This window comes from Coptis chinensis, chromosome 5 (genome assembly GCF_015680905.1).
Source record: "Coptis chinensis isolate HL-2020 chromosome 5, ASM1568090v1, whole genome shotgun sequence".
Taxonomy (NCBI): Eukaryota; Viridiplantae; Streptophyta; class Magnoliopsida; order Ranunculales; family Ranunculaceae; genus Coptis; species Coptis chinensis.
The window spans coordinates 47722215-47737431 of record NC_141460.1 but is presented as its reverse complement, the minus strand read 5'-3'; the positions used below and the strand labels follow the sequence as shown (position 1 = coordinate 47737431).

The 15217-nt window shown below is 37.0% G+C and overlaps 2 protein-coding genes across 5 annotated transcripts; one reads left to right on the top strand and one right to left on the bottom strand.

Moving 5' to 3' along the window:
• Positions 1 to 2056: 2056 nt before the first annotated feature.
• Positions 2057 to 6474, top strand: LOC147497720 (long chain base biosynthesis protein 1a-like). Of its 4 annotated transcripts, XM_086560063.1 has the most exons (7): positions 3173 to 3728; positions 3802 to 3874; positions 3977 to 4098; positions 4282 to 4346; positions 5396 to 5537; positions 5621 to 5716; positions 5967 to 6474. In XM_086560063.1, exons 5-7 carry the CDS (start codon positions 5469 to 5471, stop codon positions 6030 to 6032), a joined length of 231 nt encoding a protein of 76 aa, XP_086416189.1. In that variant the 5' UTR covers positions 3173 to 3728; positions 3802 to 3874; positions 3977 to 4098; positions 4282 to 4346; positions 5396 to 5468; the 3' UTR covers positions 6033 to 6474. The 4 variants fall into 4 exon arrangements, with proteins under 4 accessions (XP_086416192.1, XP_086416189.1, XP_086416191.1 ...); XM_086560066.1 differs by lacking the exons at positions 3173 to 3728; positions 3802 to 3874; positions 3977 to 4098; positions 4282 to 4346 and adding an exon at positions 2057 to 3166; XM_086560065.1 differs by lacking the exons at positions 3173 to 3728; positions 3802 to 3874; positions 3977 to 4098; positions 4282 to 4346 and adding an exon at positions 4445 to 4776.
• Positions 6475 to 6845: 371 nt separating this feature from the next.
• Positions 6846 to 7903, bottom strand: LOC147497719 (uncharacterized). The gene is made up of 3 exons (XM_086562987.1): positions 7820 to 7903; positions 7605 to 7646; positions 6846 to 7529 (listed from the first exon to the last, which is right to left on the bottom strand). The coding sequence occupies exons 1-3, from the start codon at positions 7901 to 7903 to the stop codon at positions 7218 to 7220; spliced, it is 438 nt and encodes a 145-aa protein (XP_086419113.1). The 3' UTR covers positions 6846 to 7217.
• Positions 7904 to 15217: the final 7314 nt, after the last annotated feature.

Genomic DNA, 15217 nt, shown 5'->3' with positions numbered 1-15217 from the left:
TTTTTGCTTTTCATGCAGGATGAAAAGTTTGTTCTAACAGTCGAACTTTATAAGTGGCTTGAAAGCCTTGAGAAGGAAAAGCGCACAACCATGGCTAAAAAGACATTGACTCGTACTTTATTTTGATAACGGAGACATTCTTTCGGTGTTTTAAAACGAAACAAAGATTCGGTTGGTTTTGCAGACTTTTTAAGTTGTTCGCCAGTGTTTTTTCTCTGTTTTTTTTTTCTTAATCCATCCTGATTTCTCGTGAGTAAATAGGGTACTTAAAATTTGCCTACGTGGACACCCTCATAGGTTTCTTGTTTGGATCATTTAGGCATATTTTTTTTTTCAATATTTAGCATCTATTTATAGATTAATTATATATTTGAAGGGGGAGATATTTTTTTCTTAGCAATATGATAGTCATAAAGTCTACAAATTAACTAAAAAGTTAAAAATTACGAAAGAATAAGTTATAAAAACAACTAAATTAGTAAATTAAAAATTACGAAAGAATAAGTTATAAAAACAACTAAATTAGTAAATTACTTACCTGCCCAAGCTTTTTCCGAACCTTTTACGTTTTTGCAAATCCGTCATAAGTTCATGCGGCTTGATCTCAAAAACTCTAGAGACAATTTCAGGGGAAATCGGCGTGTGAATATCGGGAGCAATCTTGTCAATACATTTTTGAACTTCGTGCCATTTAGGATTGCAAGTAAAAGTTATGAATAGATCGAGATCCAGCCCATCGACAAATCGCAATAGCGTCTTGGTAGTTTTTGCAAAGATATAACGTGGACCTCCGTGAAAGAAGATGGTAAAACTATTAGCCTTCCAACAAAACCTGGTTTTGAATCTCCGTAAAATCTTGATCAACTAATCCTTGATAAAGCTCAAGACGAATAGTCTGGCTGGTTATTTCTAACCCAATCAACTCTAATCTGTTCTCTGAAGACGGTAAGAATCAACAATAAGTTGTTGTTTCAAGCGCCCACCAAGAACAATTGTTTTTCCTTCTTGTAGTCTCATTTGCAACCTGGAAGCATAGAACTCCCTCATGCTTATGTTTGTCCTTTTCCCAACTTTGACATTATTCCGATAAGGGATATCAATCCTGCACTGTCTTGAAGATGAGGAAACAAAAAGGATATTGCATGGCCATGAAACTTGGGTGCAATTCATTTATTCTTTTCAGGCCATATCCTTTTTGTCCACCACAATATCACGGTAATTACCAAATTCACTCTCTTCCTCAACAATTAGTGCAAGCAACCGGATGATGTCGGCATGTTATAAAGTCTTCCATCCTTTTGTCTTGTACTAATAAGCTTTTATCTTGAAATCACCTACGCCGGACTCTTTAAACTCGTCCCCTTGCCATTCTATAAGTCTCAAGTAAGTTTGTTTGTATTGTTTAACATATCTATCAGTCCCTTCACAATATTTGAATCCAACTCTTCTTCGGACCCGTTTGTCAAAATTTTCTTACTAAGAGAGTTCATTCTGTTCACAACTTCATTATCAGTATCATATATGTAAAGTTGGGAAAACTTAGGGGGTAAACCTTCAGGTGGAAGCAAGGTGCCAATTTTGTGGTGGTTTTGCCCTTTTATCTTGTAGACGTAAGGACCATGACCATTGTTTATTGATTCTTGAACATCACCTCCTGTTGATGTGAAAGCAAACATGCTGTTATATACTCTGATATTTTTCATAAACTTTTTGGATCCGGTTTTAATTGCAGTCCATAAGCTCATTTAAAAATCAGGTGTATCTTTCAAAAAAAAAGGTAGCTGAACTTTCCCTCCACCGCAACATATAGAGAACTTTGGATTTTTAGGATTTTTCGTTCGGTCATTCCTTTCTTCATACCAAACAATGGCATCACAATAAGGACACACTAATGTTGGTTCTCCAAAATCCAATGGTTGGAAACAACATACTGAATTAAAATGAATGTTAAAAACTATAACTAATAATATAAAAAATAAAATAATATTAAAACTATAACTAATAGTATAACTAATATATTACTTACTTTCATGCAAAACTTCACTTGGTTTCTCATGGGAAACTGCAATTTCCATATGGTCATTTGTATCGTTTTCATCTTCTACTTCCGAATCATTCCCACCGATTTGAGAATCGTAGTCATCGTCACTTTCTCCAACACCGCCGGTTGATATAAGTGATTTTTTCGGGAATAATGGTTGTCATCGCTTGTTTCACCATCACAATTAACATAACCATGAGTTTCAACTGGGTGGATTTCTCTATTACTCAATATACGTCTCCTTTTATATCGGCTATTTTTTGCTTTTTCATTATTCGATTGCTGTCCATCCTCTGTATAAGAATAAAACATGTTAAATACAACTTAAAGCCAAGTAAAAATGAACAATGAAGAATGTCTTACCAAGTTCATTAGAAAAAGACGGTGAAGGAAAAAAACCATCAAGTTGATATTTAGTGGATGTAGCATCTGTTGACAAAATTAAAAAACATTGTAAAGAAAAGACTTATACTTATTTGATTGCCATGAAACTTTGGTGCAATGAAGAATGTCTTACCAGGTTCATTAGGAAACGACTGGGAACTGTGTTTATCTTTTTTGTATTTGACTCGACGATTCCTGAACCAATTCTTTATATTATCTTCTGAAATTTGACCATGTATTGACAGTTCAGTTGTCAAGAGTTTGATTTCTTCCTTAGTATAATATGATTTTTTTTTATTAAATGCACTTTCAAGTATCTGAAGCTGCATCGCTGTTGCGGACCAACGTTTCTCATAAGAAACTTCAACTTCAATATGGTCATCCACTGTATAAGAATAAAACATATTAAGTAAACAACTATAACTTAAGTAACAATTAACAATAAAGAATGTCTTAACATATGTTGACAAAATTATAATGGAAGACCTTCCACTGGTCCATTCTTTCTGGATCTCTCCCGTTTGTTATAAAACCACTTATGCACATTTGTTTCTGTAACCTCACTATGTTCTTTCAACTGATTTGTGATATCTTGGATTTGCAGTTTAGTAGGTTGATTGAAATGATTGAAGGTCTGCTCCAGTATTTGAATCTGCATCGTTGTAGGACTCCAACGTTTTTTTGTCGTCATCTAACAAATTAAGGCATTGAAAAATTAAATTAGGGAAATTGTCAAGCAAGGTAGAAGTCTAATATAATGGAAATTCTATTATATATGGACATATATACATGAAGTGTTTTTGTCTTAGAAGTCTAATACAATGCGAACTCTATTATCTTGATTTTGTCTTAAAAAGATTGCTTTTGTTTGCTCGAATGTGCTGCCTTGGGGCATATTTAATTGATAATGATCTTTGCGTGCTTAAGCCATTCTGTTTTTCACACTTTGCTTGCCCATCTATTCTTTTGGAATCTTTGTGTAGAATGTGCTGGGTGAACAAAAAGAAATATATTATTGGAGGTAGTATGACAGAAATGGACCAAATTAAATCTTAGGAAAAAGATCTTTTAAACCCCGCCCCCCTTTTTGACAATTGAATTCCATAATATCGTAATTTTTTTTTTACTACTACTCTAAATCATATATACCCTAAATCATGATGAGGATGATGAGAGTTCTGGTGGTTTAATTACTCATTCCCAATCTTACCATCCTGCTTCTTTACCAAACCCACCTGCTGGCTTTGTTTTGGACCCCAATGGAAAGGTTGTTTTGGTGTCGTCGAAGCGGATAGTTACCATTGTAAGTTTTTTTCTTTTTTTTTAAATATATAAGTTTCGTAGTTACTGATTAATACATAAGCTACTATTGGCAGGTTGACTCTACAAACAATTTGCCATTGGAGTGTGTAATAAGGAGAGTGTTCAGAAGTTCTCAAGGGGATGACTGTATGTTGTTGTGCCCAGTTGATACATAAGTAGTTTTGTTTCTAGAGCAGCTATGCCACTTCTTTTTTATGTAAATTGTAATCGATGACTTTACTCATGCAGGTCTGTTCAGATCTTGAAGAATTACGAACATCTTTATAGGTGAATGATGAGGAAGTTGAAGCTATCTTGCCTGCTGCGGCATATGCACTTGCAAAAATTCATATGCATCTTGTATACAGCGGGTAAGACCACCATGAGTTAGGGGTTCAGTTACTTGCAGTAAGCAACATTTTTCTGGAAGGGCTGTTTTCATTGTAGATAGTGACATGACCTTATCGGGGGAGAGCATGATACGCTGTCACTGATTTTTGGCTTACTGATTTCATTTACATTCCATCTTCTTTCTTTTTTCTGGTACCTATCAGATTCTGTTACACAGCAAGGGGAGGGTTCTGCTATTCAGAAGAGGATGTTTTCGAATTTGGCACAGGTAACATCCATTTTCCTTCTTTACTTATATCTTCTATGTGGTCCATGTATCTTAGAAATTAGTTTTACCATTTCCTTAAATTGTTAAGCAAGGGGCATTGGCTTACTCAGGGTTCAGCTTTTGATCCAACTTCTGAAAAAGATTCTTTCCACTTCTTGATTTAACTAACCTCGAATCTGAGTGAGTTGAGCCCATAACTTTGTGATGAAAATTTAAAGTCTTTTCTCCTTTTCCGAGCTTATCAACTGTGCCTCTGCACTTTTTGGCACCTAGTGGCTTAAGGTTTTTGGGTTGAGTCAATTAACTCCTCTTTCCTCTTGCTAAAGAAATAACCACCTCCCTCATCCTCATGGCTGTCATCCCACTCACACTATCGTAGATTGAGAAAGAGAGAGACCTTGGCAGATACATCTTGTCTTATATGCCATACGTAAGTGTAATAAAGCAAACATGTTGAATAAGGTGTAAAAAATTCTTTTTATTCTTGACCTGATTGGGTGTCCAGTGATTCTAGTGTCTTATAAAGGAATTGTGTTTGTTTTGGTTGAATTTGTGGGAGGGGTTGATTGACACCCCGTTTGTGTTTTGGTTGACCATCGCTTTCTTGTAGACATAGCTACGTAGTAAGAAGAACTCAAAATCATGTTGGTGTGAAAGAGATAAGGCTGTTAATCGTTAATGTAAAGTTGTTAAGAGAACTCGCTGAAATAAGACTTGATATGTTAAATTTGTTATTAATGATATCTTCTCCAAAAACTTACAACTACCTGTGGGAAAATATATAAATAAGTCAATAACTTTTAGTAGTAGTCTCAAAAGGGGTTAATCTCTTTCACGACATCTGTTTCTCACCACTGACGTCATACAGATCTTGCAAATGGTGCAAGTTCCTGATCTTGCAAATGCTTTCTTTTGAAAACTATTAATAAAACATAACCTTGCAAGTCATATCTTATTTTAAACAACATGGTGTTATGTTCTTGAGGGTTTGTACTTTTAGGTGGTTCACGATATGAACATGCCTTTTTTTTGTTTGCAAATGATTACAGAACTCTGGACAGATAGCTCCTTTGGATGTGATTATCAGACTGAAGGAGAAATTTCGTTTTCGTGTCTTGCTAGATGAGAGCAACTCATTTGGGGTGCTTGGAAGTTTTGGTAGAGATCTTGACTGAACATTACGGTGTTCCAGTAAGTTTGAAATTCACTTGGTTCAATTGATAAGCTGATATCTCAATGGTGCTCTTAGTATATTTATTGTTTTGTTATTGTAGGTTGATAAGATTGATATTATAACCGCTTCCATGGGATATGCACTGGCTACGGATGGTGGATTTTGTACTGGAAGTGTTAGAGTGGTTGATCATCAAGTATGTGCTGATTTAGTTTTGATTAACGTCTAGCAAACAGGAAATGGAACTTTGAATCTTCTTAGAATTTTTTATCGCTATTCAAAACTTTCCTCTATTTAGGTTTTGTCTTATAGAGGGTGTGATTGCGGTTTCTGGTTGTCCATTGTCTCTTTTGAAGTTGTTATTGTCATTTCCCCGACTTTCCTATCTATTGGTCTATGAATAATTTTTTTTCTTTGATGTTATGAAGTTTCATTGTCTTTGGCAGGATTCTCTTGAGATTCCTTGTTGCAAACCAGTGATCATTCTAGACCAGCTATTCCTCTTTCTGTGAAAGCCATCCACCAAGGCTGTCAAAGATTTGCAGTCCTTTTTATTTCTGTATTGCTAAATAAATTGTTGATAGCTCTTATGATGTAACACTAATTCTACACTGGGGACATAACCTTAGTTCTTTAGATGCACCGTCATTAACTTTGCATGTTCCATTATCATTGCAGTTGTGGAATTCTATAGAAATTTAGGATTCCAACCAGATCCAGAAGGCATTAAAGGCATGTTCTGGTATCCAAGATATTAACCCACCTTATTCAAGGTCTTGAGGTGCTTTAATGTATCTGCAACTTGTGGAACACATTGCAGTGGGAGCACTTGTAGATGTCACTAAGTTAATTGTATTTCGTGCTATAACTTATTTTGTTGTATAATTCTTTTCAGTGACCAATGTCTATCTCTTGTTGTAATCTAGTATCTTTCGGAAAGCCATCCATTGCCTATATCTTACTCTTTAATTGGTACTTTTTCAGGAAAAATACAGTGATTTCCTTAACTATTTTTCGACTTCCGTTTTTCTTAACATTGTCAAAAGCTGTTATAGATGCAATTGTTATCTGTCTCGTGACACAGATAAAGCAGCATGGCACTGAGCTTCTAGTCTGTATAATCACCACAAAAATCTTCTCAGAAATGCACTATAGTGTAAGTTTGACGCAGTGCAGTTTCATTCTCTTGGTGCACCCACCCTCCTATAACATTTCTCAAAACAGTTGATGTGACCAAATTAATTAAGTTCCATTAGATGAATTGGAATCCAACTTCTTGTACTTTGCACTATAGAGATTGAAAGTTTTCATCATGGAGTGAGTCATTATATATTTTTAATCTCTTTTGTCCAATAGTTGTCTATTTGAAAATTGCAATAGAAATAGTCGTCTGTGTTTATTTGTCTCTTCTCAACGGTATTACATAACTGCCTTTACGTCGACTACAAAAATCAGCAAGATAATGGATTTGATAGTATTCACTTTGAATTTAAGAAATCCATTATCAGATTTGGAAATAATAACAGGACACCTGAGGGGTCAATAGAACGTGTGATGACTGTGTCATAGTTTCTTTGGAGCTTATCAGTTCATGAGTTGAAAGCTTTGGAGTTTGGAACAGGTACACACCGGCTTGATGTTGCATAATAAGAAGAAGACTTCACCAACCACTACGATGACTTTTTTTCATAATTACGTTAGCTTGGAGTATATAGTTCTTTTGTCTTCACTTTCAATGAACCTGAAGAGGCACCTGAAGAGGCTTGCGGGAGCTCTACCAGCTTCCTTTTGAATTCTTCCATGTCCATGCCACATCTTTTTCTAGTTACCCTTTTGATAATCAGTTTCTTCAAAACTATGGCTCTCTTAAGCAAAACCTCCATAAATGCTAGGGGATCCGTACACATTCTTAGTTCTCCAATCTCAAAGATTTTCACATAATCAAATATGCTCTGCAATGGCATGTTGTCTATCCAATATTCTTCTTCCGTTTCTGGATTCATGTCAATCTATTAAGATGAAAAAAAAGACATGAAATAGCGCTCAATTGTTAATAACTGACTCAACTAAGGATGTACATGTACCTCAACCTGGTAACACAATGTAGGATGGCCTTCCCGAACTTCCTGCATGGGTAGGATAACCGTATTCAGTAATAAGGTGTACAATGTAACTTATTATCAAGGTCACAGTGTGAAAACTCAAAACTCTCGTTCCAGTGTACATGCTTGATATAGTAATTTAAATAGTTCAAAGCCAAAAACTTAATTGATAAAGAATAGTAGCAGTAGCAAATAACCTGGAGTTCTGAACGGTCACTGTCATTGCCTTTTATAACTAACTGATCAGCAGCTGGGTCAATGACCCTATTCCATGGCCTCATAGAGATCTTCTCCAGCACCCAATTTCATGCTATTTTGCTTTATTACATTAGCATCAGCAAATACCAATGCCTGCAGGATCAAAAAGATGAAAGGGAAATCTTAATAAGTTTCTTTTAGACATACATGGCATGCAGCTCGAGGTGGAACTTGAGGAAGTGAAAATCTACACTCTGTATTGCAATAGTCTAGCTCTCTCAGATCAATGATGTTGTATAGGTTGTATCTTGCTGATTTTTGTATTTGCCCCAATGTAAGTATGTGTGTGTCTTTTTTGTACGTTCTCTATATTGTAGATTCATGAATTCTAAACCCCTTCTGTCAAAGTTCGAACTAAATTTTTCGAGATTATAGATTCAGGAATTCTCCAAACCATTACTGTCATATTCAATTCTCAAAATTAAGATACCACGTTTAATTCTTATTCAAAAGATAAATGGTAAAAAAGGGAACAACAATTATTGGAACATAACCAAAAACAGAACAAATCATAATTAGTATTTGGCCCTTTGACAGGAATTAGGATTTTGGGCAGCATTCTGAATTCAGATAGGGAAACATATTTACCACTTTAAATGCTCACACCACACACATACCTTTGAGAACAGAGGATATGAGGGGAGTGGTACACTTAACTAATTAACTAATGATTAATTATACAAAATACGTATAAGCTTGGAAAGTGTTCGTCAAAGAAAGATTGGAACTTCAACCTCCAAGTTGGGTTGAGATGCGCGAGCATGATGTTACACTACTCGCCTCGCACATCCAACCGGTCCAAGTAGGTTGAATCCCCAACTCTTGGTCGTCAAAAATTGGAACTTCAATCTCCAAGTTGGGTTGAGATGCGCGAGCGTGATGTTACACTACTCGCCTCGCACATCCAACCGGTCCAAGTAGGTTGAATCCCCAACTCTTGGTAAGTAAACCAAAACACTAAACTTCCAAAACTTAAACTTTGTCTGGGCTTTATACATTCTAAGAATTCTACAATTCAATTGGTGTCCTACGTTGTTTATGAGAGCAGAGGATATGAGGGGAGTGGTACACTTAACTAATTAACTAATGATTAATTATACAAAATACGTATAAGCTTGGAAAGTGTTCGTCAAAGAAAGATTGGAACTTCAACCTCCAAGTTGGGTTGAGATGCGCGAGCATGATGTTACACTACTCGCCTCGCACATCCAACCGGTCCAAGTAGGTTGAATCCCCAACTCTTGGTCGTCAAAAATTGGAACTTCAATCTCCAAGTTGGGTTGAGATGCGCGAGCGTGATGTTACACTACTCGCCTCGCACATCCAACCGGTCCAAGTAGGTTGAATCCCCAACTCTTGGTAAGTAAACCAAAACACTAAACTTCCAAAACTTAAACTTTTCCGGGCTTTATACATTCTAAGAATTCTACAATTCAATTGGTGTCCTACGTTGTTTATGAGAGCAGAGGATATGGGGGAGTGGTACACTTAACTAATTAACTAATGATTAATTATACAAAATAATGATAAGCTTGGAAAGTGTTCGTCAAAGAAAGATTGGAACTTCAACCTCAAGTTGGGTTGAGATCTTGTGAGCATGATGTTACACTACTCGCCTCGACATCCAACCGGTCCAAGTAGGTTGAATCCCCAACTCTTTGGTCGCCAAAAATTGGAACTTCAATCTCCAAGTTGGGTTGAGATCTTGAAGGCGTCATGTTACACTACTGCGCCTCGCACATCCAACATGGGTCCAAGTAGGTTGAATCCCCAACTCTTGGATCGTCAAAAATTGGAACTCCAATCTCCAAGTTGGGTTGAGATCTTGTGGCGTGATGTTACACTACGCACCGCGACATCCAACCGGTCCAAGTAGGTTGAATATCCAACTCTTGGTAAGTAAACCAAAACACTAAACTTCCAAAACCTAAACTTTGTCGGGCTTTATACATTCTAAGAATTCTACAATTCAATTGGTGTCCTACGTTGTTTATGAGAGAGAGAGGATATGAGGGGAGTGGTACACTTAACTAATTAACTAATGATTAATTATACAAAATCATTATAAGCTTGGAAAGTGTTAGTCAAAGAAAGATTGGAACTTCAACCTCCAAGTTGGGTTGAGATCTTGAGAGCATGATGTTACACTACTCGCCCAAGACATCCAACCGGTCCAAGTAGGTTGAATCCCCAACTCTTGGTCGTCAAAAATTGGAACTTCAATCTCCAAGTTGGGTTGAGATCTTGGCGCCATGTTACACTACTCGCCTCGCACATCCAACCGGGTCCAAGTAGGTTGAATCCCCAACTCTTGGTCGCCAAAAATTGAACTCCAATCTCCAAGTTGGGTTGAGATCTTGTGGCGTGATGTTACACTACTCGCCTCGCACATCCAACCGGGTCCAAGTAGGTTGAATCCCAACTCTTGGTAAGTAAACCAAAACACTAAACTTCCAAAACTTAAACTTTGTGCGGGCTTTATACATTCTAAGAATTCTACAATTCAATTGGTGTCCTACGTTGTTTATGAGAGCAGAGGATATGATAGGGGAGTGGTACACTTAACTAATTAACTAATGATTAATTATACAAAGTACGTTATAAGCTTGGAAAGTGTTCGATCAAAGAAAGATTGGAACTTCAACCTCCAAGTTGGGTTGAGATCTTGTGAGCATGATGTTACACTACTCGCCAAGACATCCAACCGGTCCAAGTAGGTTGAATCCCAACTCTTGGTCGTCCAAAATTGGAACTTCAATCTCCAAGTTGGGTTGAGATCTTGTGGCGTCATGTTACACTACTACGCCTCGCACATCCAACCGGTCCAAGTAGGTTGAATCCCCAACTCTTGGTAAGTAAACCAAAACACTAAACTTCCAAAACTTAAACTTTGTGCGGGCTTTATACATTCTAAGAATTCTACAATTCAATTGGTGTCTTACGTTGTTTATGAGAGCAGAGGATATGAGGGGAGTGGTACACTTAACTAATTAACTAATGATTAATTATACAAAATAATTATAAGCTTGGAAAGTGTTCGTCAAAGAAAGATTGGAACTTCAACCTCCAAGTTGGGTTGAGATCTTGGCGTCATGTTACACTACTCAAGCCTCGCACATCCAACCGGTCCAAGTAGGTTGAATCCCCAACTCTTGGTCGCCAAAAATTGGAACTCCAAATCTCAAGTTGGGTTGAGATCTTGTGGCGTCATGTTACACTACTACTCGCCTAAGACATCCAACCGGTCCAAGTAGGTTGAATCCCCAACTCTTGGTCGCCAAAATGGAACTCCAATCTCCAAGTTGGGTTGAGATCTTGTGGCGTGATGTTATGTTACACTACTCGCCTCGCACATCCAACCGGTCCAAGTAGGTTGAATCCCCAACTCTTGGTAAGTAAACCAAAACACTAAACTTCCAAAACTTAAACTTTGAAGCAATATGCATGAACATAGCTATTACATACAATTAGTTTTCTCATATCCCATCTTCGGTTTATAGAATGTTATTATTTGCCAAGTTTGTTATCACCAATACCTATAAATACCAACCATTATAACCTCGACTCTTTGTTAAACATCCCATTTATCACCTTCTTAATAAAACGTATAATCAAAATTGTTTAAAGTTTAAAACTGTTACTTATATCTTCTCGCCCTATTCATCATATGCCCAACCTCATCTACAATTTCACTATTCAACCCACCATCTATTACTTCGACATTAATCAAACTAAAAGAGACACCGCATGAAGGGCTCATCTAGTTGATCGAGGTCAAAATCACATTAGAACCTCTCATTATCCATATTTTGTGCGTCTAAAATCTATTGCATTACTAAATTATAAGGTGGGCAAGAAAAAAGCATCCACTTAGAACACTATATGTAATAAACAACACTAAAATGATAATAGAATAATTAATTAAAAAGAAATTATTACCAATTGGTCGAAATAGAATCTTGTTAACGGTCCTAGATGCCTTCACAATCCCCAATTGTCGTATTTTAAAAACAAAATCGCAGCGAGAGAGATAGGGGAGAGGTGACAGAGTCATATTATATTTCAACGCAAAATTAAAAGATAGAATCATAGAATAAACGATCAAACAATGATCAAATCCATGTTGAGCATCAGCCCACATCCAATGAATTTTTTGTACATACAATCCCATAATGACCATGAGAGGCATTCTAAATTATTTATGTAACGGATGATTGAATAAAAGAAAAAGAAAGACACTATGGATGAGTGAATAAATAGTTAGGGTACATCCGTTCCATTTGAGGGAACTGTGAAGTAATAATAGGCATCGAGTTAAGGAAATTTGAACGTCAGAGAAAATATTTCACAAATTTAAACAACAATTCAATAAGAGAAGTTAAACTACTTGATTTTGTAACACAATGTGTTCATATGAGAAGTTAAACAAACCAACAAAGTAAAAAATTATAGAGGTGGTGAAAACACAAAAAAGAGAAGGAGAACAAGATGCCCCATGCATGGGTTTGTGGAATAAGAAAACCTCACAAATCAAAATTTCGTTAAGTGGGAAGATGTCGAAAGTTTCCTCATGGTGATTAACAAATTTTTCTTTACAGAGGCTTGGTCTACATCCATCCATTCAAACATTAAACTTCTGAGTAATTAATTGTATAAATTCAATAGCATAAAAATGATGAGATCAAATAAACTTAAATAAACAAATTGAAATTAGTCAAAAGTACATAAACATAACAATTTAACATTCAAAACTTAACAATCTTTTAAGAATATAATTCAATATGAAGTAAGAATAATGAATACACGGAATTAGAAGTGAAGAAAGAAATGGACGCCCATTCATTCTATGATCGAATCGATATTCTCTTATCATCTTCATCAAGCCTTGTCTTTCCCATGCCAAGAATCAATGGTTTGAAAGATAATTTGCATATCTTTAAAAATTAAGCAATACCAAGTTCTATTCTTGCAAAATAAAGACTATCCAACTTGAATTATAATCACTTTGTCACACATAAAAAGCATATTGGCCAAGATTAAGAAACCCACTTTTAATACAGAGAAATAAAGAGTGCCCAAATATCCAAAGATTTCATGCATGGCATCCCCCATTTCGTCACTAAAAGAAAATATACATACAACCTTAGCAATTAAAGCTATTGCCAAAAAAAATTAAAGCTTCTACCAAATAGTTCATAGAGAGTCCTTCTCCATATATACATATATAACAATATGCATCAGAGAATAACTAAATACAAAATGAAATGCATTGAGAGTGATCTCACCTGTGGATTGTGTGAAGTTGGAGGACAATCAAATCCGAGAAATACAGTACTGTGCCAATACTCACCACACTCACCACACTCAGGCATAGTCGAACAACAAAACCCAATTCCACATTCAAAGAAAGAGTTGGTTTCGAACTTCCATTACAGGGGCAGGAGCAGCAGCAGCCGCCTCGACATCTTTCGCAATAGCTCTCCCCAACGGTCCACTTCCAACTACTGAAGTCAATTCCACACTCAACTCATAAGGCGATGCCACTGCTCTTTTCCCTCAATCAAAAGCAGAATGGACCGAAGACGCCACAACAGAGACAGTCGATAAAGGTTTTAACACTGAGGGTGGTGGTGGAGAATAGCAACATAGCAACTAATATCCATATTAGATATAGTACTTCATTCTTACTGCTATCGTGGCACATAGCAGATATGGCAAGCTGAAGGTAACGGGCAACTGGGCACACTCCGCAATAAGGCCTCCCCAAACCCCAACTCTGAAGGAAATGGCAGTCGTGGATTTCGATCAGGTCGCTTGAGTCTTGATGAGAAAGCTTCCCAAAACGGCACCACGCAAGGACCATCCCCTCAACATTTTAAGAACCCACTTCGAAAATCTCTCCCCAAATTGCCGTCTCAAAAGTCCACCCTGGCCAATTCAAGGGAGGGTGCTACTTCTACCCAACAGTTGGAAAATCATGGTATGGACCAGAAGGTTGTTCCAGCCACTGAGATAAGCCAGGAGTCAAACCTAGATAGTGAGGCAGTGCCGGAAGAGCATGCATATCTCCTGGTGGAGCAGGAATCCATGACTGAGGAGCCTATTGTGTCTGAGCATTCCACAGAACAGCAATGAAATTGAGAGATGGTGCATCACATGGAGTTTTCAGCACCATTTTCATACGACCCTTCTCGCTTTCTATTCCCCATTCGATGTGAATACCCCTCAGAACCTGATTCCACTCTCTCTTTGCCCTCTTCAAACGCCTCCGACACCCTCCTAACGTCTTTTCCAACAGGTTTTGTCTCCCTACCAGTCTTAACAGACTCCATAGCCTTCAAATAATCATCAAAAGTAGGTTTGAACTCAAACTGTTTCTCAATAAACTTTCCACTATCAGCCAAACCATTGGCTACTACTGCACAGAAAACTCGGTTTTCCTTCACATTCTTTCTACTTAGAGCAATTTTAGATACGGGGTTTAAGGGAACTCTCCAAAAACCTTGTAAAACTGAAGGATTGGTAGAAGAGTTAGTTTCTATTTGTGTAGATGATAAAAACTTCCCTCAATCAAAAGCAACATAGCTTTTTGTGCTTTGAAAACAAAATGTGAAAATGGGTGATGTGATTTTGAGAGAAAGGAGAAGATAGGATTTCGGATGTGCAGGAAGGAGAGATTTGAGGCGAGAAGAATGGGTTTTTTTAGTGTTTTTAATTAATTGGGACTCTTTTTTTTCTCTAATACGCTTTTAAGTTGGACACTTTACTTTTTATAAGTTGTTCGCTAATATTTTCTCCGTTTTTTTCGTGAGTAAAAGGGTACTTAAAATTAGCCTACGTGGACACCCTCAGAGAGCAGGAAAAGGGACTGCTATTATATATATATAAAGATTAGACTTAAGTCTTTTAAACTCGTTCAAATCTTAAGTCGAAACGGGTCTTTATTTTTCGGCATTTAATCATTCAAAAAAAAAAAAAAAAAAAAAGACCGTCTAGGCCGCCCTAGCCACCAGTCCACCCAATCGATTTTTAAACGATTAGGGCCGGGGAGTCAGTGGGTTGGCACCGCCTAGACCGATTTTTAGAACAGTCGTAACAGAAACCCACACGAAGCCCAAATGACATGGTCAGGGCTTATGGCTCTCAAACAAGCCCAATAAGCTCGACTCTCTAAGCCCAACTCTTAAATGGTCCAAATATAAATAGTCCCAGCCCAGCCTAACTTTTATCCTCAGCAAAAGAACAGCAGTTCATGCCGGAGACAGAGAGAGTGAGAGAGAGGTCGTCTGTTTTGTTGAAGTGAATTGAAACGTTAAAAAAGAGACTGCACCTAAAAA

Excerpts from the sequence above, each read along its gene's own strand:
- LOC147497720 (XM_086560066.1), top strand. The coding sequence starts at position 5,469 with ATGAGAGCAACTCATTTGGGGTGCTTGGAAGTTTTGGTAGAGATCTTG. Across the intron at positions 5,538-5,620 it reads CTGAACATTACGGTGTTCCA|GTTGATAAGATTGATATTAT; the intron begins GTAAGTTTGAAA and ends TTGTTATTGTAG. Across the intron at positions 5,717-5,966 it reads TTAGAGTGGTTGATCATCAA|GATTCTCTTGAGATTCCTTG; the intron begins GTATGTGCTGAT and ends TGTCTTTGGCAG.
- LOC147497719 (XM_086562987.1), bottom strand. The coding sequence starts at position 7,903 with ATGAGGCCATGGAATAGGGTCATTGACCCAGCTGCTGATCAGTTAGTT. Across the intron at positions 7,647-7,819 it reads GTGACCGTTCAGAACTCCAG|GAAGTTCGGGAAGGCCATCC; the intron begins GTTATTTGCTAC and ends CTACCCATGCAG. Across the intron at positions 7,530-7,604 it reads CATTGTGTTACCAGGTTGAG|ATTGACATGAATCCAGAAAC; the intron begins GTACATGTACAT and ends TCATCTTAATAG.